At 40.0% G+C, this 27,714-nt stretch overlaps 1 protein-coding gene across 2 annotated transcripts; it reads right to left on the minus strand.

Annotated features, from left to right (window-relative positions):
• Positions 1–227: 227 nt before the first annotated feature.
• Positions 228–22,329, minus strand: MRPS31 (mitochondrial ribosomal protein S31). Of its 2 annotated transcripts, XM_047756125.1 has the most exons (7): positions 22,112–22,328; positions 19,812–20,096; positions 18,462–18,620; positions 16,653–16,793; positions 15,519–15,598; positions 12,090–12,233; positions 228–531 (listed from the first exon to the last, which is right to left on the minus strand). In XM_047756125.1, the coding sequence occupies exons 1-7, from the start codon at positions 22,234–22,236 to the stop codon at positions 302–304; spliced, it is 1,164 nt and encodes a 387-aa protein (XP_047612081.1). In that variant the 5' UTR covers positions 22,237–22,328; the 3' UTR covers positions 228–301. The 2 variants fall into 2 exon arrangements, with proteins under 2 accessions (XP_047612081.1, XP_047612082.1); XM_047756126.1 differs by lacking the exon at positions 19,812–20,096 and having other exon boundaries at positions 22,112–22,329.
• Between the last annotated feature and the right edge of the window lie 5,385 nt (positions 22,330–27,714).

Consider the following 27,714-nt stretch of genomic DNA (forward strand, 5'->3'; position numbering starts at 1 on the left):
TTTCAAAGATGTTCACTGAATAAAAAGAAAAGGTTACAGGAAATTACCTTAAAGTTATTGCTAATTCTAAGATATTCCTTTTGTTGAGAATTACTAGTTGAATCCATAAAAGCTGGTAATTTTTTCCATGCAGGAATATTTTTCAGTTACCAGTATATATACTTTTAAACAATTTAACATTTATAACTTTCAAATCAGATGCAATAATGAACACAATATAGGAAAACTTGTAGTAAAATTATTTTATTTAGTTATAATAATATGAATCTCCAATAGCCTGTAGTAAAAATTTCCATGGTCTTCAATTGAGCTGTATGCCACTTTCTTTCAAAATGACTCGTTTTTCATTAAAATAATTTCTAAACCACTCTATGTGTTCAACTTTCTGTTTAACACTCAGATATGGGTTTTTGGAAAGGCCACAGGTCACCAGCTCCATGAAGTGGCGAATTGGCCCCTGTTTTGGAAAATCCTGCAGGTATTTATCCAGAAATATATGTTCATGAAATTCTGAACCATCATCATCAAAACCTAGGAAATGAGACAAAATAATTAATTATAATTTTAAATGCAAAATCTACACTATAAGATTAACATTAATAGGTAGTGTAGTACTACAGCTAAAGGCATGAACTTTGGAGTCAGACAGAGGTTTGTTCACCAATTTACCAATTATGTAATTGGGAAAATTAATTAACTTCACAGAGCATCAGTTTCTTCAGGCATATAAAATCAGTATTAAAATAGCACCTCCTTCCAGGTTCCCTCTATGGCGCAGTGGGTTAAGAATCCGGCTGCAGTGGCTCAAGCCCTGGCCCAGTGCAGTGGGTTAAAAGATCCAGCGTTGTCACAGCTCTAGCTACAATTTGATCCCTGGACAGGGAACTTCCATATGCTACGGTGGCAGCCAAAAAAAGTAAAAAAAAAAATTATGTCCTTAAAAAAGGGGGAGGAGACACCAAGAGTGCCTACAAACAGAGAGAAGACCATGTGAGAACAAAATTAGAAGGTGGCCATTTGCAAGCCCTGGAGAAAGACCTCTACAGAAACCAGCACTGCCAATACCTGGATCTTGGACTTGCAGTCTCCAAACTGTGAGAAAATAAATGCTCTGGTTCAAGTTACCCAGTCTCTGATATTTTGTTATGGAAGCCCTAGCAGACTAAAACAGACCCATGCAAGTACTCAAAAACAAAAACAAACAAAAAACCCACCTCAACCTCATACCTTATACAAATTAACAGAGAATGGACCATGGTCTAAAACTATCTAACAGGAAAAAGACAAAAAAAAAAAAAAGGAAAAGCTTCTGGTTTTAGGCCTGGCAAAGAACTTTAGACCAACAGCACGACCCATAAAAGGAAAAATTGGACCCCACCCTCAAAATTAAAGACTTTTGATCTGTGAAGGACTCTGTTAAAAGGATATGAAGAGAAAATATTTGTACACCATGTATTCAACAAAGGACAAGTATTTGGAATATATTTTAAAGCCCAAAACTCAACAGTTAAAAAACAGAAACAAAAACAGAAAACACCCAGACAATTCAATTAGAAAATGAGCAAAAGATAAGAGACACTTCACATTTCAAGAAGAGATGTAAATGGCACACACACACACATGAAAAAGATGTTCAAACTTGTTTGGACATTAGGGAAATGCAGATTAAAACCACAATGAGATATCCATACACACCTATCAGAATGTGAATACATCTGACAGAAAAAATAATGACAACATCAAATCCTGGTGAGAAAGAGAAAATTGAAAGGTAGACCATTCATATAAGGCTACTAGGAATATAAAATGGCACAGCCACTCCAGAAAACAACTTGTGAATTTCTTTAAAAACTAAGCATGGTTCCCGTCGTGGCTCAGTGGTTAACGAATCCGACTAAGAACCATGAGGTTGCGGGTTCGATCCCTGGCCTTGCTCAATGGATTAAGGATCCGGCGTTGCCGTGAGCTGTGGTGTAGGTCTCAGACGCGGCTCGGATCCCGAGTTGCTGTGGCTGTGGCGTAGGCTGGTGGCTACAGCTCTGATTAGACCCCTAGCCCAGGAACCTCCATATGCTGCAGGAGTGGCCCTAGAAAAGACAAAATAAATAAATAAATAAAAAATAAATAAATAAAAACTAAGCATGTAACTACCATACATCCCAGCAACTGCACTCCTTGGTATTTATCCCAGGGAAATGGAAATTTGTATTCACACAGAAACCTGTACATGAACATTTATAGTGCCTTTATTCTAAGAGCCAAAACCTGGTAACAACCAGGTGTCTTTTATCAGGTGACTGGTTAAACAAACCATAAGGTACATTCAAACCATGGAATCTTACTTGGCAATAAAAATAATAACCAAAAAAACCCCTATTGATACATATAACAACTTGGATACATCCCCAGAGAATTAATCATGCTGAGTGGAGGGGGGAAAAAAGCCAATCCCAAAGGCTACATACGATATGATTCTATTTGTGTATCTTTCTTGAAATGGCAAAATTACAGAAATGGGAAATGGATTTGTGATTGTCAGGGATCAGGGACTAAGGAGGGGAGGCGGTGGGAGACAAGTGGATGTGGATATAAAAGGGTGTAAGAGAGATCCTTGAAGGGAGGAAACTGCTTTCTGCTTGACTGTGGAGGTGGTCACACATAGAACTAAACCCACAAGCACAACCACACAAAGTTCCATGTACAGAGGAGTACATGGAACACTGGTGAGATCTGAACGTGGTTGAAAAGACCATGGATGCCAACTGCCTGGCTGTGATACTGTCCCATAGTTACACAGAATGCGACTACTGGGAGGAAATGGGTAAAGGGTGTACAGGTTATTTTTTCTTTCTTTCTTTTTCTTTCTCTCTCTTTCTCTTTCTCTCTTCTCTCTCTCTTTCTTTTTTTTTGTCTTTTTGTCTTTTTTAGGGCCACACCCCGGCATGTAGAGGTTCCCAGGCTAGGGGTCTAATCATAGCTGTTGCTGCCAGCTTACATCAGAGCCACAGCAACACCAGATCCAAGCCGCATCTGCAACCTACACCACAGCTCACGGCACCGCCAGATCCTTGACCCACTGGGCAAGGCCAGGGATGGAACCTGCAACTTCATGGTTCCTAGTTGGATTCATTTCCACTGTGCCATAACAGGAACTCCTTTTTTTTTAAATTATTTCTTACAAATGCATGTTAATCCACAAGTTTAAAAATGCTTTCTAATCACTTATCATTACTTTATACTTATTGAAAGAGATCTTAAAAACTTTATTTGGACATTTAAAGATCTGTTCACTTTTATAAAAACTAAAACACATAAGAACTAAATCCAGGTGTCAGATTGCCAAATGGCCACATACTACTCCTGTGCTTGAATACATGACACTTTGCCGTATGCCTTTGCCATTCTTCTCTTGAGTTGGTAGAAACAGCGTGTTTCTCCAACTCTTAAATTTGAGGTTAGCCAGGTGATCTTCTTTGGTCAATGGGACTTTACCAAACACAATGCAAACAAACGCTTAAAAGGCACTTGTATATCAATCCTTGCTCTTCGAAGCCAAGTGAACAAGCCCAGGCTAGTCAGTGAGAGGATGAATGACATGTAGGTCCATTATCTCCTCCCCTGACAACAGTCAGCACCAACAACTAGACATGTGAGAGAAGCCACTCTGGAACCACCCACCCCAGCCAACCTGCCAAAACAAACCATAAAACCCATAGGTTCACGAGCAGTTACAATTTAGCTGTTGTTTTGTTAAGTTTTGGTAGGCCTGTTATATAGCAAAAACTGACACAATTGGTTAAGGTCTTCCTAAGACTTCTTCATATTCAGAATCCAACTCTTCTGAGTTGGCTTTTCAACTTTTTTTTTTCTTGGTCTTTTTAGGGCCACACCCATGGCATATGGAAGTTCCCAGGTCAGGGGTCGAATTGGAGCTGTAGCTGCTGGCCTACATACACCACAGCCACAGCAATTCAGGATCTGAGCCACATTTGCAACCTATACCACAGCTTACAGCAACACTGGATCCTTAAACCACTGAGTGAGGCCAGGGATCGAACGTGACACCTCATGGTTCCTAGTCAGATATATTTCCGCTGTGCCACAACAGGAACTCCAGAACTCTGGCTTTGAGTTGTAAGTGGCTGCTCCTTCCAACACACTATTAAGAACATTCACAGGAGTTTCTGATATGGTGTAGTGGGTTAAGGATCCAGCATTGCCGCAGCTGTGGCACAGGTTGCAACTGCGGCTGAGACTCAACTCCTGGGCTGGGAACTTCCATATGCCACAGGTGCAGCCAAAACAAAAACAAAAAACACTAGTGATGTCAAGTGTTCCACTCTGGCCTCTTGTGCCACCCCTAATGCAAATTTGGATGCATATCCACAACCGGCAATGACAACTACCTCTTCACTGATGCTGACTAGCATGATAAGATGCATCCCAATTTCAGGGATCAAAGGGTAATCACTTCTAAGGTGTCCATCCTGCTAGCCCTTTTTTTCTAAATGCATATATATATATTTTTTTAACAAGACAAATTGTTAAAAAAAATCTTTTTATGAATCCCATTCAGAATTCTATGGTTCTTGGGCGTTCCCATCGTGGCTTAGTGGTTAACGAATCCGACTAGGAACCATGAGGTTGCAGGTTTAATCCCTGCCCTTGCTCGGTGTGTTAAGGATCTGGCATTGCCATGAGCTGTGATGTAGGATGCAGATGTGGCTCAGATCCTGCATTGCTGTGGCTCCAATTAGACCTCTAGCCTGGGAACCTCCATATGCTGTGGGAACGGCCCTAGAAAAGGCAAAAAGACAAAAAAAGAAAAAAAGAAAAAGAATTCTATGGTTCTCAATAGTTTATACCACCAAGCAAGTGTGTTGTTACTCCTTTTTTTTTTTTTTTAAGGGCATATGCACCTGGGGGTGGGAATGGGGGAAATGCAATATAGAGAGGTAAAAAATGAAAAATAAAAGCCTCACTTTGCTAAAGGTCTTTTCCATATAGTCAAACACACTGCTAGTAGTTTAACATGACAATTATTCCTAAAAAAAATATGACTAATGTTGTAATACAAAAAACAGGCCAGGGCAGGTTCAAACCATCAATATATTTGAAAGAGTATGTTAGGGCTAAAAAATAAGGTCTGTAGCATTGGAAACATTAGATCAAGGTGATAACTACTCTTGAAAATCCAAGGGTGACTTCTGGATTGAGATTTTTTTTTGGTTGTTGTTAGATATTCTAAGATCTAAGTCTTAGGACAGAAAATTTTGCAAGAGGAATCATTTTTTAAAAAACAGACATATTAACACAAGATCAATAATTAATGTATTACATCCTTAAGCTCAATAATGAATATATTATATCCTTAATAGACTGTCTCTGACATAGTTATAATGAGTTAGATGGGTATGATAATTATGACTATGCTATTTTAGGGGGAAAGGCATCTAAAAAGGGTATAGATAATCTGTTTTTTGGTTTTTTTTTGCTTTTTAGGGCTGCACCTGGGGCATATGGAAGGTCCCAGGCTCGGAGGGGTCGACTAGAGTCACAGCTGCAGGCCTAGGCCACAACCACAGCAACATGGGATCTGAGACTTGTCTGGGTAATCTTATGTTTTATCATCCTTACTCTAGACAAGAGATCAACCATCTTTTTAACTTCGAATGCTCCAGGAAGGCATAACAAGCAGGTCCTTCCTGAATAAGTCAATGACTGAATGAAAGCCAAGTGTACTGGCAAGCATAAAACAAAGGAAAAAAAGAGAAAGAAATAGAGGGGATTCTATATATAAAAATAAGTTCTAGATTAAATAGGAAAAGGCTAACAGATCTGACTATGTACAAATTAAAATCTCTATTGGTTAAAGACATTCTAAACAATTAAAAGTGACAAGAACTTCTAGTTAAGATGTAGCAGATGGAACTCATGCTTTTTACATCTCTGCTCTCTTGCAATACTTACTAAATAGCAGTAAAAGGAAAAGAGAGTATAAAAGCCCAAAGACAAAGAGAACATAAAAAGAAGGATAACAGACAGGAAATAGCAGTAAAACTTTAGAAGAAGGAAAAGTGAACAGATGAGTAGTAATTGATTCAGCTGAGTTGAAGATGCTAAAATCAAATTAAGAAGCAAACAGAGGATTTCCTGTCATGGCTCAGCGGTTAACAAACGTGAGGATGCGGGTTTGATCCCTGACCTCACTCAGTGAGTTAAGGATCTGATGTTGCCCTGAGCTGTGGTGTAGGTACAGCTCAGATCCCACATTGCTGTGGCTGTGGTGTCGGCTGGCAGCTACAGCTCCCATTCGACCCCTAGCCTGGGAACCTCCATATGCCGTGGGTACAGCCCTGAAAAGCAAAAAGGAAAAGAAAAAAAAAGTAGGACAAATATCCGAAGAACAGCAGACATTTTAGAGAAGCCTCTAATATAAGTGACAACCACCTTGGCAGAAACTGCCTATCAAAATCTATTTTCCTTTTTTATCACAGAATTAAAAACATGTATGTGGCTGTTTAGCAACATGATATTTTCCAGCCCCCCTTGGTCGAGGCATGGCCACATGATTAAAATTTTCATCAGTGGAATGTGAACAGAGGTGACATGACATTTTCGGGTCAGAGCGTTGGAGATAGTGAACTGCTTACACTATGCTCTTTCCCCCTTGTAAGCCTGAGCACAATGTTGCTGTGATTCGTCTGTATTCACACACAGGAGGAAAACACCCTCTGAGATAAGGTGTTATTAAGGGAAGATAAAATGGAAGAAATCTGGATCCTTGGGTAACTACGTGGAGCATGGCTGCATACTGATCTTGAATTTGAGCTGTTATATCAAACTTCTATCCTGTTGAAACACTGCATTTACAGGGTCTCAATGAAACAGCAGCTAGTTTAACCTAATACAGACTTTACAACAACAAGAAACTGAGAAAACTAAAAGAATGTGGGTAGCAGAAGAAACAAAAATTAATACAAAGAATAACAACAGTTAAAAGAAGGTGGTGTTCCCATTGTGGGTTAAGGACCCCCCATTGTCTCTGTGAGGATGTGGGTTCAATCCCTGGCCTTGCTCAGCAGGTTAAGGATCCAGTGTTGCCACAAGCTGTGGCGCAGGTTGCAGATGTGGCTGAGATCTGGCATTGCTGTGGCTGTGGCGTAGGCCAGCAGCTGCAGCTCCGATTCAGCCCCTAGCCCAGGAACTTCCACATCCTGCAAGTGCGGCCCTAAAAAGACAAAAAAAAAGAAAGAAAAGAAAAAGAAATAGCTTCTAAAGACACAAAAAGATGCACAGTCTGAGTAGCAATCAAGGAAATGCAAATAAAAACATCAATGATACCATCTTTGCCCTGAATATTTGAAAGATTAATAAATATCAGCATCAGATAAGGTGTGAAGAAATAGGATATCCATATAGTTGGGTGAAGGGTCAACTGGTTACTTTTTTAGAAGAGAATGTGTCAGCATTTATTGCAATTGAAAATATGTCTATTGTTTGGCCCTTCTAGGAATGAAAGTACTCAGACACACACAGAAGAATATATATAAAAGGACTCACTATTGACAAGGGAAGGTTTAAGACATATTGCTAAGGAGAAATAAATACAAGTGCTGCAGGTCACTCTATGTAGTATGGTCCCATTTAGACCAAAGCAACAGATACATGTGAAACTACCATTTAAAGTAGACTGTTCACCATACTATAAATCAACTATACTTCAATAAAACTTTTTAAAGTAAAAAAAAAAAAAAAAGACTTGTAAAAAAAGTGGACTGTAAGGACACATATCAAACTAGTGGTAATAGTTGTTTTAAGAAAAAGGGAAGAGAACTCAGGGGCAAAGCAAATACTCTCTATTCTTCCATACTGTTTAACATTTTGCAAATAAACTTGCATATATTTATTTCTATAACTTAAAATATGTTCTAATAAACAAAAGAAGCACAATATAGTAAGGAGAAAATAAGAGAGTAGAAAATTAAATACAGGAAGGAAATCCCACAGGGTGTACAATTAACTAAAGTAACACAGGTTAAATCTGTGTCTAATTCTGCTTTAAATATTATTGAATGCAACTAAATATTACTGAATACAGCTAAAAATATGGTACAGCAAACAAAGGGTAAAATCCAGTTAATAACAATGGCCAGTTATTTTTAATAAGAGTATATTACAGCAAATTCACTTTCACTTTGATTTGTTTCCACTTCTATTTCGTCAAAACTATTATTTCTTTTCCCATCAGTACTCTGAGGCTCTTGTTCATAGGCCACCATCTCAAAACAACCAACAGTTTGTTTCAGAAAACGCATACCTAATCATCTTTATATTTGCCCTAATTTTCTCCACACAATACCCCCTCCCACGTTACAACAACAGAGCTCTCTTTAGAGTTTTATGGTAATTCTGAACTTTTCTAACTGTTCTTGCTAGCTCATATTACAGCACATTCCAGATACTCTAGCAAATGAGGGCACACGAGAAGTGAACGAGTTGAAACCGACTTAAGAATAAAGATGAGAGTGTTGATGACATCCACGACTGAGCTGTGTTGCTCACTGAAGGTCTGAACTGAGAATCACTCTTGGGGGACATTTCAAAAACATCTGTAATTTGGTGGCATCTATAAGGCTAGGATATTCCAGAGCAAGACTCTGTGAACTGGGTAGTGGTAAAAATGTGATTAAATTAGTTAAGGCCAAAGCTACAACAAAAATGATCTTATTATTAATCCAATATATAACAAATACTACAAAAAGCTACTGCAAATTGAAAAGGCAATTTTTACATTTTAAGTGACAAAACAACAAACTGCAATGTTTTATATTACAGAAAAACACAACACTGGGAAGTAAATTGTAAACACAGGACATGCCATTTTGTCATTTTCGGTATTATGTTTGCAAACCGACCTGGCAAGCTATGAAATATAAAACAAAACATCCTTTCCCAAAAGCATCAAAGTAAATTTTCATAAAGCTAATTATTAGGAGAGAGCATGACATTTTATTAATCTTAAAATTTAAGAAATATAAAGGAATGTTACTGAACAGTTGAGGTCTTGGTTCTAATGCCGGTCCTCTTAAAGTACTCAGAAGATCCTAAATCTGTATTGAGGGGGAGTGACCAAAGTGAGAAAGTTTCCACAGTTCCTTTCCTGTTTTTCATTCAGAAAACAATTGCCTTCAGGAGCTGGAAATGAGATACCTCCCTTTCTGACCCTGAAGCATCAATAATATATACAGTGTATATGGATATTTGTCACATTTATCTCCCCAACCTGAGCAGAAGACATGTTTTTTTTTCCCTTTTTAAGAAGTTACTTTCTCAAAACCAGGTCAAACTCCTTTGGAGTTTGGATACTCAAGATTTTTTTTTTTTTTGGAGTTCCCATTGTGGCACAGCACAAACAAATCCAATTAGCAACCATGAGGTTGTGGGTCTGATCTCTGGCCTTGCTCAGTGGGTTAAGGATCTGGTGTTGTGGTGAGCTGTGGCGTAGGTTGCAGACATGGCTCAGATCCCGAGTTGCTGTGGCTGTGGTTGTGGCACAGGCTGGCAGCTGTAGCTTTGATTCAACCCCTAGCCTAGGAACCTTCATATGCCACGGGTGCGGCCTTAAAAACAAAAAAACAAAAAAAAAAAAAAGATTTTTTTCTTTTTAGGGCTGCACCTGTGGCATATGTTAATTCCCAGAGCGGCAGCTGCTGGCCTACGCTACAGCCACAGTAATGCTGGATCCAAGTCTCATGTGCAACCTATGCCACAGCTTGCAGCAACGCTGGATCCTTAACCTAAGCAAGGCCAGGGATTGAACGTGCATCCTCTTGGATACTAGCTGAGTTCTTAACCTGTTGAGCCACAATGGGAACTCTTAGATACTCAAGAATTTGATGAACTCAAATGTTTTACTTCTGATGACAATGTACCACCAATGCATGCTTCCCTATCATCCTATTTAGTGGTTCCTAGAAAATACATAAAATCCTCATGAATATTTTAAGATTTTAAAGGTTATAGTATAGGAAATAATCATGATAACAAATCCCCTCATGATATTGTACCCACAAGTATAATGTCAGTGACAATGCCTTTCCTTGTATAATCTCAGTGGTTTCTCAGGAGAATCCCATAAAATAAGTCCTAGTATTATCCCCATCATTTTATAGATGGGGAAATTCTGGCTTGGAGAGATTAAGACTCACTGAGGGCGGTTCCCTTGTGGCTCAGTGAGATAAGGATCTGGCATTGTCATTGTTGTAGCTTGGGTCACTGCTGTGGCACAGGTTCGATCCCTGGCGTGGGAACTTCCACATGCCACAGGTAGGGTCAAAAAGGAAAAAAAAAGACTCACTCAGGTACTTGAATTCCTAACCACCATACTTCACTGCCTCTCCTAAATAGAGTCGTAATATTCCCCTCAATGCTGTGTTTTCAAACCACGTTTTTAACCATGAAGACCTGGAGCACCCAAGTTTCATCAAATATAGAACCAAGTCTTCCCTTAATATCGTACACTGTATTTTGTTAGTTTTTTTTTTTTGTCTTTTGTTGTTGTTGTTGTTGCTATTTCTTGGGCCGCACCCGCGGCATATGGAGGTTCCCAGGCTAGGGGTCCAATTGGAGCTGTAGCCACCGGCCTACGCCAGAGCCACAGCAACGCGGGATCCGAGCCACGTCTGCAACCTACACCACAGCTCACGGCAACGCCGGATGGTTAACCCACTGAGCAAGGGCAGGGACCGAACCCGAAACCTCATGGTTCCTAGTCGGATTCGTTAACCACTGCGCCACAACGGGAACTCCAGTTTTTTTTTTTTTTAAAACTACTTTTAAAATTCTATGATCATACAGGAGGGCAAACTAACATCTACTCCTATATATTATATGCTGAGCAACTCAATAGCTTTATCTGATTTAATTCCTACATTCTTCCAATGAGGTATCTTTAATTTTACAGATAAGGAAACTAAGTCTCAGGAGGTTAAATAATTTCCTCAAAGGCAAATGGCTAATAAGTGACAGAGCTGGGATCTGCACTCAGCTTTATACAAATGAAAGTTCTTGGCTTTTTTTTTTTACCTTATCCTAATACCTTACAGAATGTACAGGCCATAATACTCTTAAAAATACACACTATGTAATAGATGAAACAGATTGCTATTTTTACTGAATATATCATACAAATACACAAAATATTAAGAATTTCATAAAGGATTTATAACTCCCAAAAGTTTTCCTATATAAAATTATTACTTTATGAAAATATAAGCCTATCCAACAAATGAAAGATTATCAAAAGTTAACTATTACAGTGCAGCATAATACTACAAAGGTTAAAATATGGACTACATTTTCCTATGACTTCCTGAGGTGTTTGCAACTTCTAGTAAATCTTACCATAAAAGTAAATGAATCTCTTCTAATTGAAAATACATTCTATAAAAATTCAATGAAATGTTTTGCTGATGACATCATGGTATCATAAAAAATAAATAGCATAGTAATACTGTTTTCCTTTTTACTGAGAAAGAGATAACACCTCCAGAAAAATCTCCAGGAAAGCAGAAAATAAGCATTCACGTATGCAGCCAAAGAGTTCCAAAGAATTTCAAAGCCTCCTCACATTTTTGCTTCGAGTGGCTTTGTGTACAAGAAACTTGCACATTATTAATGCAGTGGTTTTATGAATAAAAGATACCAGCATGAAGACTTGAAGAGTTGTAATGTCCTCCAGAACTGAAGTGTGATCTCATACCCAGTATCTAATGTATCAGAAGATTTGCCAGGTAACCTCCTGCTTAGCAAGTAGAAAATGCTCTTCATGTGCAGTTCTCGACACTTCTACGTCATAGACATTCGTGATGCACTTGTCATAAATTTACTTGGATTCCTTATCAAACAACTAGAATTAAGTGAAATTCTAGCATTCTTTTAAAAAACACGGCAATACTTCTTTTAGTACATCACAATATGTTTACACGAAGTCTGAAATTGAGATCCACATTCAGAATCTACCACTGACATCTGCCAGGCTCAATCGCAATCATTGAATTGTATAAACTTCTGATGTTAAGGCTTACCTGCCTCGTTGTTAATTGGGAACTCCCACAACTTCCCCTCTTTTGTCCACTGAATCATCTCTTCAAAACCATTCTGAAAGGGCCGTTCAGTGACTGCTGCTAACTGCTTAGCAAATTCTACATCCCAAAGAGAAGGCACTGCCTCTGCAGAATAACAACATTCAAAATACGCAAAATTCATGTAAATGTCTTTCTTTTTGAAAATGTTATCATCGGTTCTGAACTGGTTTTATATTTTCAGATCTTGAATCTCATAATTAGTATATAATGAAAGGTCACTCTCTGACAGCTAGAACTAAAAAACAATGCAGAAATACTACAACCATAATAATTGCAAGCCTTAACTTTTGTTTTACCACAATGCTACGTAATCAATCCCTAGTCTCACTGCCCCCTCTACTGGAAAGGAAAAGAAAGTCTTTTATTTAAGAAAGTTTTTATGAATGTGAGTATTTTTTATATAATATGTGATTTTGATCTTTAAAGTGCAGCCTCTTTTCAGTCTGTCAAGATAAGTGACTAATACACTAGTAATAAGGACCAAAGAAGTTAAATTAACATAATTACAATAATAATGACAATGATAATACTATTAATGCATACCAGGCACTTACTGTTTTTTATGCATCAATTCATTTAATCCTTACAATCAACTCCATGAGTAAGGTAATATAATGTTAGCTTATTACTACCATCATATCACCTGTTTGAATCATTTACTCGCCTTGAAAATTTAAGACATCTTTATTTGTATTTCATTATTTATTTTTTTGGCCACACCTGCAGCATTTGTAAGTTCCAGGGCCAAGGATCAAACCCTCGCCCTAACAGTGATATGAGCTACAGCAGTGACAACACTGGATCCTTAACCCGCTGAGCCACTAGGAACCCCCTAAGATATCTTTAAAGAATGAGTCATATTCCCACCAATTGTTGCTGGTGGGAATGTAAAATGGGCTAACCACTTTATCAGAGTTTGGCAGTTTAAGAAGACTACACTTATCATACAGCCATTTGACTCCTAGATATTTATCCAGAAGAAAACACGTCCATAAAAAGAGCTGTCTGTACATGAGAGTTCTCATCTGACTATGGCTGACCACACACTGACTGCTGGATATGAAGCTGTTGATCTTAAAAATCTGAGAGGGAAAGATTCCAGCAGTTAGACTAGAGAGCCACATTTTCAGAGGAATCATAACAGTAAAATAACTTAAATATCATGGTTATATTTTTTAAATTTATTCAGTAGACACTGATCAACTCTCTCTCTTTTTCTGGCTCTTTTCTGTCTTTTCTGTGATCATCATCATTATTATTACAAGATGCAACTGTTTACTGAATTATTTATTGCACTCCAGGCACTGTACCTGACACTTTAATTATATTATTTCATTTAACCCTTGAGATGTATGTATTAGCCCCATCTTATAGGTGGGGAAAGGGATGGCAGAATCTGAATTTGAATAATCAAGATGTACGCAACACCAAACTCTTTCCATTAAGCTAAACCACCTCTCAGCTCTAGTTTACTCCAGGATAAGCAGTAGGGTCTAAGACAATTCCTGTTGCAGCAGTGGTTAAGAACTCAGTGGGGAGCAAAATGTAGGAATCATGGGAAAGAAGAACTCATTTGCTCAATCACAAAATAATTACTGAATGCCAACCACATGTCAGGCATTATTTTACTTGGGAGGGAAATAGCAGTGGAAACCCTACTAAATCTTAGTTTGCACATTGTTGCAATTCTTGTATTTTACTGGAAACAAAAGATACTCTTTAGACTTGTACAAGTATGGCTCCTTAAAACAGTACCTTCATCAGAGTAAATATTCATAAATCTGTGCATTATTTTATTAGAGTATAATCATTTTATATTGTTTTATAAAATACTTATATTTCCGTACCTCCTTGACAGCTAATTTCAGTTTTAGAAATAAGATTTCTGATTTAAAAAAAGCAAGCTGGCTCCTTTAAGAATTCAAGTGCCTCTTCTGGCTGTTATTAGGTGGACAACAGCAGCTGCCCTAACAACAAATTTCCTCTTTGAGGCAAGCTTAAGAGTTGCCACTTCAACAGGGGAGAGGTGATGGATTCTAAAAGCCTGTGCATTTTGTACTTCCTTTTCATCATATTGGAGAGAAAGCAATTGTCACAATACAAGAAGAGGGGTTGTTTTCTTAGCTTTAACCTTCAGTTTAAGTGAATAGTGATTGAATTAACTCCTTTCCTCCATGGATATATATTTTATAACTCAATTTGTTTAAAAAAGGATTTAAGATAACTTATTTCTATTATCTATAAGCCACTTGACTAGGTGCTGGGTATACAAAAATTAATGAGATCCAGCCCCTAATATCAGGGATCTTATTGAATAGTGGGAAAATCAGATGTTTTTTATAAGTAACTTACAGATTAAATGAGCTGCTGGAAGATGGCCTAGGAACTTAAATATCAAATATAAAATTATTTCTACCAAGGTCCAAAAAGCTAACTTACACTCTTTAGAAATGAAGGCACTTATAAGCTAAGGCCATTTGTATGGAGTTTCTTCACTTATTTTAAGGTATCAGTAAATCAAAATTAAAGTCATGTAAGAAGACACTCTTCTTTTTCTTTTAATTAGGCTTAAAGTAAATCTGAAGTTTGACTACTTGCCAAAAGAAAAAAAAGGCTGTGTGTTAAGAAAAAACACTGTAAGTCTGCTAAATATATTCCCTGAATGCTCTCCTTCCCCTAAATAATCTTCAAATAACTTTGGTAATTTACTTCTAAAAATGCTATCTCATCTTCTAGATAGTAAGCTGCCTTAAGGCAGACACCACAATTTATCTTTAATTAGCAGCATGGAGGTGTGTTGCAAATAGCAGGTGATCACTAATGCTCTAACCCAAGTTAGTAGCCAATCTACAGACCTGGAATCATGCAGCTGGTAGTAATTACACACCCATCGACCCCATCCCACCCCTCCATGTCGTGTGGACTGCAACATTTCAAGGGGGATGTCTGACCAAGACTAGCAATGTCAATAACTACCTTAATAAGCAATATCCAGGTCAATGACAGCACAGAACATTAAGATACCTTATTATTATTATTTTTTTTTGCTTTTTAGGGCCACACCTTTTTTGCATATGGAAGTTCCCAGACTCGGGGTCAAATTGGAGCTATAGTGCCACTCTATACCACAGCCATAGCAACTCGAGATCTGCAACCTACACCACAGCTCATGGCAATGCTGGATCCGCGACCCACCAAGTCAAGCCAGGAATCGAACCCGCATCCTCATGGATACTAGTCGGATTCCTTTCTGCTGTGCCACAATGGGAACTCCCAAAATACCTGATTATTATGTGATCAAAACATGAGGGACAAATTTGAAAGATGAAATGTTTCTATACCTGAGAAACACTTATTTTCTTAACAAACCTGTTTCAGGTGCCTCTTCAGTAACTGCCTGAGGCTCAAAAATATTAAGTCTCCTTCCCTTGAATATATTTTTCCTAAAACTAAAAAAGAAAAAAACTATTTTAATGAATATCTTTATACAACATTAACAAAAATTATTTGAGAAGAAAATTTTATATGAAATATTCAATGTAAAAATTAATAATAATTCCACTGTCCCACACCAAACATTTTAACTAAACTGCCATTGTAAGCATATTCTGGTCAGACCATGCTAAATATTTGGTTCCCCCTCCCCAACCATCACCTTATAAGCTTGAAGGAAAGAACAGAAACTTTATGTAAATATAGACAGCTTTCTATTACAAAATAACTATGTAAGGCTCAGCTTAGCATCTTTAAGAATTGCAAATCACCAAATTCAGATCGCCAGAAATAATCTACTAGTTTAAGTTATTACAATGGACCTGCTTTTTTTTTTTTTTGGATGGTGGATTATTTCTCTAAAGTATTAAGATGATTATATAGAGATACATACATAGAGGGTACACAGGAGTTCCCAATGTGGCTCGGCAGGTTAAGGACCTGACATAGTATCCGTGAGGATGTGGGTTCAATCCCTGGCCCCACTCAGTGGGTTAAGGATCTGGCATTGCCATGAGCTGTGATGCAGGTCACAGATGTAGCTCGGGTCCTGTGTTGCTGTGGCTGTGGTGTAGGCTTGCAACTGCAGCTCCAGTTTGACCCCTAGCCTAGGCACCTCCATATGCCACAGTTGCGGCTGTAAAAAAAAAAAAAAAATTTTATAAATTAAAGGGTACCTAAATAAACACTCTTAGGCACACAAGAAAAATAATGCTTCTCGCAAAACACTCATTTTTCAGAATTTGGTCAGCCCCACTTATTCTACATCAGGAGACTTTTGTTCACCATGGGTAAATGTGAGGCAGGACCCATTTCGATTTATGGCGTAGAAAAATGTAGGACTGCTAAGACAAGTATCTTTCCCTCTCTGGGAAATGGTATATGGAGAGTAAGAAGACAGATATAAATGCATCCACAATGCTCAGATACCCATCAGCAACAATATGCACAGCAACAAGGTAAATCTACAGCTAAACCAACAAAATCAAACAGCCTGCAGAGCCTGAATACCTTTTTTTAAGATCGAGAGTCTTCTCTTGGTCAGCAAAATCATGGGTTCCTTCATCAAACTGAATCTGATGCACTGGTCTTGTACTACCTCTAGCTGTGGCAGATCTGGCAACTTTCATATCTGATATGATGTTACTGAAACTGAAATAAGAAAAAGGTCAAGTGTATTAGAAATTTTAGCTACAGAAAAGTAACAAACTTTCTTAAGAGATTCACATCACTTAATTCTTATTTCACTTCTATGCACTATACTGCATAAAAAGGCATGTTTTAATAAAAGATTACATGTTGCATATTAACATCACGGCCCACTCAGATTGATGGTGCCTTTTAAAGATGCTCTTTAGAAATGTTTATTTAAAACGTAATTAAAGGAGTCATGTAAACTAGAAATACAATAAAATTAATCAAATTAAAAAATAAATTAGTCAATAATTATATAAACTCAAAAAAAAAAAAACCAAAAACAAAAACAAAACCCAAAACAAAAAACATACTTAAAAGTTTCACTTTCAGAGTTCCTGTTGTAGCTCAGCAAGTTAAGAACCCAGCATATTCTCTGTGAGGATGTAGGTTTGACTCCTGGCCTCACTCAGTGAGTTAAGGATTTGGTGTTGCCACAAGCTGTGGCATAGGTTACAGATGTGGCTCGGATCCAGTGTTGATGTGGCTGTGGTATAAGCCTGTAGCTGCAGCTCTGATTTGATCCCTACCCTAGGAACCTCCATGTGCCACAGGTATGGCCGTAAAAAAGAAAAAAAAAAAAAAAAGAGAGAGAGTTCCCGTTGTGGCTCAGTGGTTAAGGAATCCGACTAGGAACCATGAGGTTGTGGGTTCGATCCCTGGCCTTGCTCAGTGGGTTAAGGATCCTGTGTTGCCATGAGCTGTGGTGTAGGCTGCAGACATGGATCGGATCCTGCATTGCTGTGGCTCTGGTGTAGGCCGGCACTATGGCTCCGACTTGACCCCTAGCCTGGGAACCTCCATATGCTGCGGGAGCGGCCCAAGAAATGGCAAAAAGACAAAAAAAAAAGTGCCACTTGTGAAAAACTGTCAAGCATCCGGAGAAGCTGATATACAATCAATATCTGTATACCTATCACCTAGATTAAGAATCGTATTAAATTTGAAATTTAGCCATATTTATTTGTTGTCTTGCATTTGTTTTTTATTGGTACTGCCTTTCATTTGTTCAAGTACATATAAAATGAGTAATCATATTGTGCATAAAACCAGCACATTATTTAACTGGAAAAAAAATCTCAGAGACACTGTCTTATTCTGTTATTTATTTATTTTTAATAACATTACTGGTTTATCACTTCTTTTTCAGAGATAAGAAATTATGTAACTTCGAAAGAAGTTTAACCATTCGACTGGTCTTTTAAAACTGCTATCCTACTTAACAGGTGAGTCTTTTTTTTTGGTCTCTTTGCCATTTCTTGGGCCGCTCCCGCGGCATATGGAGGTTCCCAGGCTAGGGGTCGAATCGGAGCTGTAGTGGCAGCCTACGCCAGAGCCACAGCAACTCGGGATCCGAGCCACATCTGCAACCTACACCACAGCTCATGGCAACGCCAGATCCTTTAACCCACTGAGCAAGGCCAGGGATCGAACCCACAACCTCATGGTTCCTAGTCGGATTCGTCAACCACTGCGCCATGACAGGAACTCCAACAGGTGAGTTTTAATAGAAATCAAATTGGTAATATTTAGGAGGCATATTTTATATATAAATGAGTATTTACTCATATTATTCAGCACTTAAAGGAAAACAGCCTATTCTGAGATAACTATCGATTCACTAACCTAATTTTAGGCTTCTCTCCATCCTTCTGAGCCCTTGAGTCTTCCTCATGCTTCTGGAGCTGCTTGAGCAGCTCTGACTTGGTCATCTGTCTGTCAAAAGGGAGAGAGTCTGCAACAGCAGACACAGCTGCCACCAACTCAGAGCTCAGAGACTCACTCCTGAAAGAGAACATGGAGAACAAATGAGAAAAAGGTATTACTTTAGTGGAAAGTAAAATGATTTCTTGGGAGAAAACTTTTTTTTTTGTCTTTTTGCCATTTCTAGGGCCGCTCCCTTGGCATATGGAGGTTCCCAGGCTAGGGGTCCAATCGGAGCAGTAGTCACCGGCCTACGCCAGAGCCACAGCAATGCGGGATCCGAGCCGCGTCTGCGACCTACACCACAGCTCATGGCAACGCCGGATCATTAACCCACTAAGCAAGGGCAGGGATCGAACCCGCAACCTCATGGTTCCTAGTCGGATTCATTAACCACTGCGCCACGACGGGAACTCCGGGAGAAAACTTTTTGTCATTCAAAAAGTATCATTCAATTCAATTTCTGATAAATCAGGCTTTTTTTTTTTTTTTTTGGCTATGCCTGAAACATGTGGAAGTTCTTTGGCCAGGGTTCAAACCTGAGCCACAACAGCTACCCAAGGCACTGCAGTGACAACACTGACCTGCTAGGCCACAAGGGAACTCCTCTTAAGTAATCATTAGTGTCTGTGTTTATAAACTAATATTTAGTCTTCATTAATTCTGTATTTGCAAAATAACTTTAAAAAAATCCTCTAGGAGTTCCCACTGTGGCTCAGTGGGTTAAGAATCTGACTAGCATCCATGAGGATTCGGGTTCTATTCCTGGACTTGCTCAGTGGGTTAAAGGATCCGAGTTGCCATAAGCTGTGATGTAGGTCACAGATGCAGCTTGGATCTGGCATTGCTGGGGCTGTGGCATAGGCCAGCAACTGCAGCTCGATTCGACCCCTAGTCTAGGAACTTCCATATGCCACCGGTGTGGCCCTAAAGACCAAAAAAAAACTTCTAGGAGTAGCTAGTAGTAATCTGTAGCTCAGCAGAAATGAATCTGACTAGCATCTATGAGGACACAGGTTCGATCCCGGGCTTCATTCAGTAGGTTAGGGATCTGGCATTGCCATGAGCTGTGGTGTAGGTTGCAGCTTTGGATTGGATCCTGTGTTGTTGTGGCGGCTATAGTTCCGATTCCACCCCCTAGCCTGGGACCTCCATATGCTGTGGGTGTGGCCCTAAAAAAAAACCAAAAAAATTTTTTTCTGAAAGAAAAAGCTTAGTGGAGTTTCAAAAATTACTTTCAAAGAAGAACATTTAAATTTTAACTCAAGTTACCTCTTTTGCGGAGCATCTTCTGGCACTTTTTTAATTCTGCCAATTGCAGCCTCCAAATTTTTAAGTTGTCTTTTGTTGGATGGCTTTGTAGTTTGTACATTTACTGTGCTTAATTCAACTTTCATGCCCTTAATAATATTTAGCAAGTCTTTTTTCGAATTCTCCTTTACACTGCCTTTGCTCTCTGTCTCCTTGGAAATCTCACAGGTTGGACCAGACTGCTCATCTTTCTTGCTATAGACCAAGTTGTTAGTGCCAAAATATCTTTGGATATTATTTTCTGTCCTGAAAAGATTAAAGAAAAAAAATGAAATACAGGGCAAAATCATAAAGTCAGGGCTCAAAATGCTGCTTCTATGTTTTTTAAATTTTTTCAATTCAAACCCTTTGCTTTTGCTTATTGTTGTTGTTCACAACCATAAGGACAGCAATTTAACATTTATTGAATGTATGCCATGTGCCTAGTGTTGAGCAACATTTTATGTACATTTTCTCATACCCATATCAACCCATACGGTAGATATTATCCCCATCTTACAAATAAGGAAACTGGAAACCAGAGAAGTAACTTACCCAAGGTCATGTAGCTGAGAGCTCACTAAAGCTGAAGGCACACTAGTGAGCCACAAATGAGTTACAGGCCTGCTGAGATACTGACCACCTGGTCCTCAGGGTGTCTGAGAGAGGCCCAGGCTGCTGGTGCTCCTGTCTGTTGCTTCCCTCCATGTTCCCTCAGGTTTGGTGCAAATCTCATTTTCTATGTTTTCCATGACATTAAAAAAACTTGCAAAACACTGATAAAGTTAATACATTTCAATTTCTTATTCTCAAACCTCCAACTGAAAAACCAGCAAGTCCTTACTCTTTTTTTTTTTTTTTTTTAAGGCCGCACTAGTGGCATATGGAAATTCCCAGGCTAGGGGTCGAATAGGAGCTGCAGCTGCAGGCCTATGCCACAGCCACGGCAACGCCAAGTCTGAGCCTTGTCTTCAACCTACACCACAGCTCATGGCAACACCGAATCCTTAACCCACTGAACAAGGCCAGGGATTGAACCGGCATCCGCATGGATACTAGTCAGGTTAGTAACCCACTGAGCCACAATGGAAACTCCCACATCCTTACTCTTAACACGATATAACAGCTCTATAAAAAGTCATAAAAAACAATATGACAATAAAGAAACTCCTATTTTTTTTAAAAAAAAGGTTACTTTCTTTAAAAAAAATTCCTGGGTGTGATTCTAATCTATTTAATTTCCTCATTGAGCTACCTGCCATTTAACTAATCACCATTTGTAAGCTAAGCTAAAATGGAACAGAAAAGAATATTCAGGGGCCTCTTGCCATAAGCAGGTATTTCTGTATTCTAAAAATTGACATATTTTAAAAGCTTTCTTTTGTTAACATTAATGGCACCCTAATCCTCTAAGGCAGCCAGCTGAAATCTTTGCTCTCTCTCCTACCCTTATCTCATCATGTGATATCCTAGCAGTTTCACTTGTGCAATTCTTTTCCTCCATCCAGTTACTTCTTCCCATCCCCACTGCTCCTAACCTGCTTCAGGGCTGTACTTAGCCAAACTGGCCCCCAATCTTTCTGTATGGAATATATATGCGGTAGAATTGTTTTCACAAACGTCAGTGTTCTCAGAGAATACGTACCAACATCAACTATGCTGCAAATCTTTTTGTTGCCTGGCTAACTCCAACCCTTGGTCCTCCTTCAGATTTTATCATATTTCTTCTCTAGAAATTATACTCTGAACCTCTCCTACGATGATGAGGCGTCTTTATTTGCTCATCCAGAAATTACTTGTTCAATTAATTCTGTGCCACCTACACTATCTCAGCCAGCACTCCACTATACTTGAACTGCCTACCTGGTGGAACTATACGCTCTGTGATGGCAGGACTGTGTTACGGGGGGGTAAGCGCTTTCAAAAATCAAGGTAACGACATCATCACAGTCTTGGGAGACTAAATAAATAACAACAACAAAAAAACCCTTTCGCTTTCTGGAACCTGGATAAAATGGGAAGTGGGAAGAGGGATGAGGTAGAAGGAGCACAGGGCAGAGGACCAGGCCTGGCCACAGCAGCTGTTTCCTACGCACGCTATGACCTTGGGCAAGTCGTTTTATCTTTCTGGGATTTCCCTTTTCTCATATAAAGCAAAGGCTTCTAAGATCCTAAGGGTCAGAACATGGGCCCTAGGAAGCCTGAGAAAAGTAACAATGTACAGGAGCGGGGACAGGGGTTGCTTGAAGACCTGCGGGGCCAACAGCGCTGAAATGCGATACCTGACCGTTCCACGCAGAGAATCGAGCAGCAGGATGGCAGCCGCCGATGCCTCTGGGCCTCCGGAGCACAGAGGGAGGCGGGAAAGGGAGCGAAGAGGGATGACAGAAGAGACCCTCGGAAGCATCGCAGAGAAACTATCGAAACCGGGAACGCTGCAGCGAAGGTGCGTCCCCCGCCAAACACGCCCTCCACTCCTACTTCCGCTCCCCAGCCTGACGCGTTCCTTTCCCCTAGTGTTCCGGCGGCAACAGGGGCCGGTAACTGTGTTCCGGGCTCGCCCGCGGCCGCGCTGAGCCCGCAGCCTGCAAGCGACTGCACCCTCGGCGATTCTAGTCCCAGAGGTGGAGTCAAATGAGGTCAGCCTGGGTGCGGTGCTGCAAGCGGGGCCCTGACCCGAGAGCTGAGCGCTTGGAGGGAGCCATCAACTCTGCGAATACTGCTTTTGGGGCGGGAAAGATGAGGCGCAGAGCTGGCCCTGTGGTGCGGCGTTTGGGGGAAGAGGATCACAGCATTCATCGTATTCTAAAAATCATCCATTGCCACCGCGGAGACTTAAAGGGTTACCATGGGCCATGCTGTCGGATAAATTAGTATTTCCTTTCAGTCTCTGTTCTGGGCATAGAGTCAAAACATGAGATGCGTATGTTTCAGTTTTCAAAAAAGGCTTTGGAAATAAAAAGATGCCAGAGAAAGATGTGGCTTTTTCCTGCCTCTTATGAAGGGATTGAACGGTGATCCAGAAAGGATGTGAGGAATTCTCAGATCTGGAAGGGTGTGAGCATAAACGCGGTGAAAAATGCTGGCTAGTAAGTCACAAGGCAACCTGTAGCTTAGAATTCCATACTGTAGGTTGAATATTGACATCAGCATTTTGCCTAATGTCAAAAAAAAAAAAAAATTCAAGATCAGTGGGGAATTTTTTGTGATGCTGAAAACACAGCTTACGTTGAGCAGATCTTGCTAAGATCCACTAGCCCTGAAAAACCTTTGTGACAATGCTAAGGACGTTACACTTAGGGGTGCTTTTCCTTTTTTTTTTTTTTTTTCCCTGCCTATAAGAAATGCAATCTTGAGGGGGGGAGGTTCTTCCAGTTTCATTGAGATATAATTGAAGTCCAGCACCGTATAAGTTTAAGGTGTGTGTAGCATCATGATTTGACATATACATCATGAAATGATTACCACATTAAAGATAATTAATAGAGTAGTTCTAATTGGCCACAAATTTTTAAAAAATGGAATGTCAATACACTCCAAGAGAAAATAGATCTATCCTTTGAAAAACCATAACTTGCGCAATTGCGCAGAGTAATCATTTATGAAAGCAACAAAAACGTAGCCTAAAAGAAAATGATTTTCCTCCTCCTTCTATTCTGGCATTGATTCATTAGTCATTTTCTTCCCCAAGAAATGCACTTTCTAGAACAAAGTGCCTTTAGCAAGAGGCACCAAATCAACTTAAATAGGTCCCTATACGCATCAGTGATTTGGTGCTAAATGTCTCATGAAATTCTATGCTAATTAACTGGGCAAGCCTTCCATGAAAATGGAAAAAACAAAAACATTCTATATTCCATTTATCAACTGCTCTGTAACAGATCACCCCAATGACTTAAAACAATTTCTTATTTGTCATGGTTCTATGGTTGAGGGAACTCAGTTTTGAGGTTCCTGTTTAAGGTCTCTGGTGTGGTTGCAGTCAGGTAGCAATTAGTCTGGAGTAGATTCCAAGATGGGTTTTTTATTCCCATATCTGATGGTTTGGCTGGAATGGCTGGAATAAATGGGCTGCCTGTGCAATCTCCTCTTCCTCTCCCCTCCCGCCCCACTCTCCCTCTCCACATGGCCTCTGAAAGGTAGCAGCTTATGCCAGCCCAAAATATGCCCCTTTGGTTTAAGAATTATTTTGAGCTATAGACATTTGAGAAGAAGCAAACATAAAAAAAGCTCTCTGCTTCCCCCTATTTTCCCAAAAGCAGGACATAAATTTGTAAAGCCATCGCCTCCCTCCTCTACTAAGAAAAACAAAAATCAATCAACAAAGACCATTCTAGACTCTTCTCAGCTCAGAGAGGGCACTAAAGGAATCCATGTAGCCAACCTTACTCACTAGCCTCTATTTTCTATTAGTTCCCCCATATTTTTGCTACCATAGAAACTCAAAATCCTTTGCTTTGGTTTTGTCCCTTTTTTTTCTTTCTTTTTTTTTTTTTTTTGTATTTTCTAGGGCCACACCCGTGGCATATGGAGGTTCCCAGGCTAGGGGTTAAATCAGAGATATAGCTGCCAGCCTTCACCACAGCCACAGAAATGCCAGATCTGAGCCGCGTCTGTGAGCTACACCACAGCTCAGGGCAATGCTGCATCCTTAACCCACTGAGCAAGACCAGGGATCGAACCCAAAACCTCATGGTTCCTAGTGGGACTCATTAACCACTGAGCTATGACAGGAACTCTGGTTTTGTCACATTTCTAAAAATGTATTGCTCATTGGTTAAGATGTTTTCTAACCCCAAGGTATAATCAGTCTCTGGAGTTACTCACTTCTGAGTGCTCCCATATGTATGCATGATGCACGTGTTAATACATTTCCTTTTGTTTTTCTCAATATCCTGTCTTTTGCTAATCTAATTTACAGGGTCCCAATGAACCTAGGATGACTAAATGGAAAAGAGATCCTTTGCCTCCTCTACACCTCTCTACCTGGCTAGCTTGGGCTTCCTCACAGCATGGCATCTTAAGGTATTTGAATTTCTTTCTTTTTTTTTTTTTTTGGTCTTTTTACCATTTCTTGGGCCGCTCCTGGAGTTCCCAGGCTAGGGGTCGAATCGGAGCTGTAGCTGCCAGCCTAAGACAGAGCCACAGCAATGCGGGATCCGAGCCACGTCTGTGACCTGCACCACAGCTCATGGCAACGCCAGATCGTTAACCCACTGAGCAAGATCAGGGATCGAACCCGCAACCTCATGGTTCCTAGTCGGATTCGTTAACCACTCCGCCATGACGGGAACTCCTTAAGGTATTTGAATTTCTTACATGGAAGCTGGCTTACCTTACTGAGAGGGTTCCACAGGTGCAGTCTACAGCTGCATAGCTTTTCATAACATAGCACTGGGAGTCATATAGCATCACCTCTGTGACATTCTATTGGTAAAAAATGAGTCACAGGGGCCAGCGCAGATTTCTAGGGAGGGAACTACATTTCCCTTCCAATTCCAGGAGGAGCGGCTTATTGCAACCATTTTTTGGAGACTTGCTACCACATCCTAGCAGACTTTTAAGTAAGTCCATTCACTTTATCAGTCTCTCCTGCCACTTTATTTTTTTTTCAATTCCAACCATCCTGATAGTCTTTTAAGAACTTCATATTTCAATTTATATAAAATTTTGCAAAGAACTTTCACATTTATCATTTAATTTGATCATCATAACTATTGAGGTAGGCAGGGCAAGGATTTTTTTCCCCATATTACTAAGGGGGAAAATGAGCCTCTGTTAAATTAGGTGTGGGAGTTCCTGTTATGGCACAGTGGAAACAAATCTGACTAGTATCCATGAGGATTTGGGTTTGATCCCTGGCCTCTCTCAGTGGGTTAAGGACCCGGAGTGACTATGAGCTGTGGTGTAGGTCACAGACGCAGCTTGGATCTCACATGGCTGTGGCTGTGGTGTAGGCTGGTAGCTGAAGCTCTGATTCAGGCCCTAGCCTGGGAACTTCCATATGCTGCTGGTATGGCCCTAAAAAGCAAAAACAAAACGAACAAAAAAACAACTCCCAGAGTCCCGTCGTGGCGCAGTGGTTAACGAATCTGACTAGGAACCATGAGGTTGTGGGTTCGATCCCTGGCCTTGCTCAGTGGGTTAAGGATCTGGCGTTGCCGTGAGCTGTGGTGTAGATGGCAGACGCGGCTTGGATCCTGTGTTGCTCTGGCTCTGGTGTAGGCCGGCGGCTGCAGCTCCGATTCGATCCCTAGCCTGGGAACCTCCATATGCCTTGGGAGCAGCCCTAGAAAAGACAAAAGACAAAAAAAAAATCTCCCAAACAAGCAACCAAAAATAGAAATTAGGTGAGTTGTCCGAAGTCACATGACCAGTAAATGCTAGCCCACGATCCTCCCAACTCATAAATAGGGTTCTTTCCCTGGTTTCTCACACCCTTTCAATGGCATGTTGTGTTCATTGGGCATAATTCCAGCCTGAAGTGACAGGTTCAAGTTCAAATGACAACATTCAGGTGCTGATGTGGGCAGAACCATGCTTCTTACATAAGTATGATAAGACAAATTAAGAAAGAACAAAGGAACACACTTATGGTTTCAAAGGTGGGGGTGGGATAAACTGGGAGTATGGGATTAACAAGTGCACACTACCATGTATTATATAGATGAACAACAAGCATTTACTGTATAGCACAGGGAGCTATAGTCAATATCTTATAATAAACTATAATGGAAAAGACTTTTTAAAAGAACATATATAGGGGTTCCTGCCGTGGCTCAGCTGTTAGCAAACCCGACTAGCATCCATGAGGGCACGGGTTTGATCCCTGGCCTCACTCAGTGGGTTAAGGATCCGGCGTTGCCCTGAGCTGTGGTGTAGACCGGTGGCTACAGCTTCGATTGGACCCCTAGCCTGGGAACCTCCATATGCTTCGGGTATGGCCCTAAAAAGACAAAAAGACCAAAAATAAAAAATAATAAATAAAAGAATATATATATGTATAACTGAATCATTTTGCTATACACCTGAAACTAACACAATACTATAAATTGACTATACCTCAATTAAATTTTTTAATAAGAAATACTTCTGAGGAGTTCCCTTCATGGCACAGTGGTTAATGAATCCTACTAGGAACCATAAGGTTGCGGGTTCGATCCCTGATCTAGCTCAGTGGGTTGAGGATCCTCAGTGGGTTGAGGATTCAGCTATATGTATAGCTGAATCATTTTGCTATACACCTGAAACTAACACAATATTATAAATTGACTATACCTCAATTAAATTTTTTAATAAGAAATACCTCTGAGGAGTTCCCTTCATGGCACAGTGGTTAATGAATCCTACTAGGAACCACAAGGTTGCGGGTTCGATCCCTGATCTAGCTCTGTGGGTTGAGGATCTGGCGTTGCCGTGAGCTGTGGTGTAGGTCACAGACGCGGTTGGGATCCCGCATTGCTGTGGCTGTGGTGTAGGCGGGTGGCTACAGCTCAGATGAGACCCCTAGCCTGGGAACCTCCATATGCCACAGGAAGCAGCCCTAGAAAAGGCAAAAAAAAAGACAAAAAAAATTTTTTTCTGAGAAAAAGAAAGGGCAAAGAAAACTTTAAGGCCCTATCTACTAGAAAGATTTTAATTAGAATGTATTTCAGATTAAGATTATAGGCATTGATTGCACCAGTTAAAAGACAGGGCCTCTACTATTATATTACTGGAAGGTCCCCTGCTTCCTGCACAAATCATCGGTAGTAGTCGAGTACAAATTTGGCATGAATCATTTACACCACGAAGTAACTTGTAAACCAACCAGTCCGTTTTCTCACCTCACCTTCTATTAGGATAAAAGTGAGAAGCAGAAGTTCCCGTCATGGCTCAGCGGTTA

This window comes from Phacochoerus africanus, chromosome 13 (genome assembly GCF_016906955.1).
Source record: "Phacochoerus africanus isolate WHEZ1 chromosome 13, ROS_Pafr_v1, whole genome shotgun sequence".
In the NCBI taxonomy this organism is placed as follows: domain Eukaryota; kingdom Metazoa; phylum Chordata; class Mammalia; order Artiodactyla; family Suidae; genus Phacochoerus; species Phacochoerus africanus.

Excerpts from the sequence above, each read along its gene's own strand:
- MRPS31 (XM_047756125.1), bottom strand. The coding sequence starts at position 22,236 with ATGCTTCCGAGGGTCTCTTCTGTCATCCCTCTTCGCTCCCTTTCCCGC. Across the intron at positions 16,794-18,461 it reads GGAGAGAAGCCTAAAATTAG|TTTCAGTAACATCATATCAG; the intron begins GTTAGTGAATCG and ends TTCTTATTTCAG. Across the intron at positions 12,234-15,518 it reads TGAAGAGGCACCTGAAACAG|AGGCAGTGCCTTCTCTTTGG; the intron begins GTTTGTTAAGAA and ends GTTATTCTGCAG.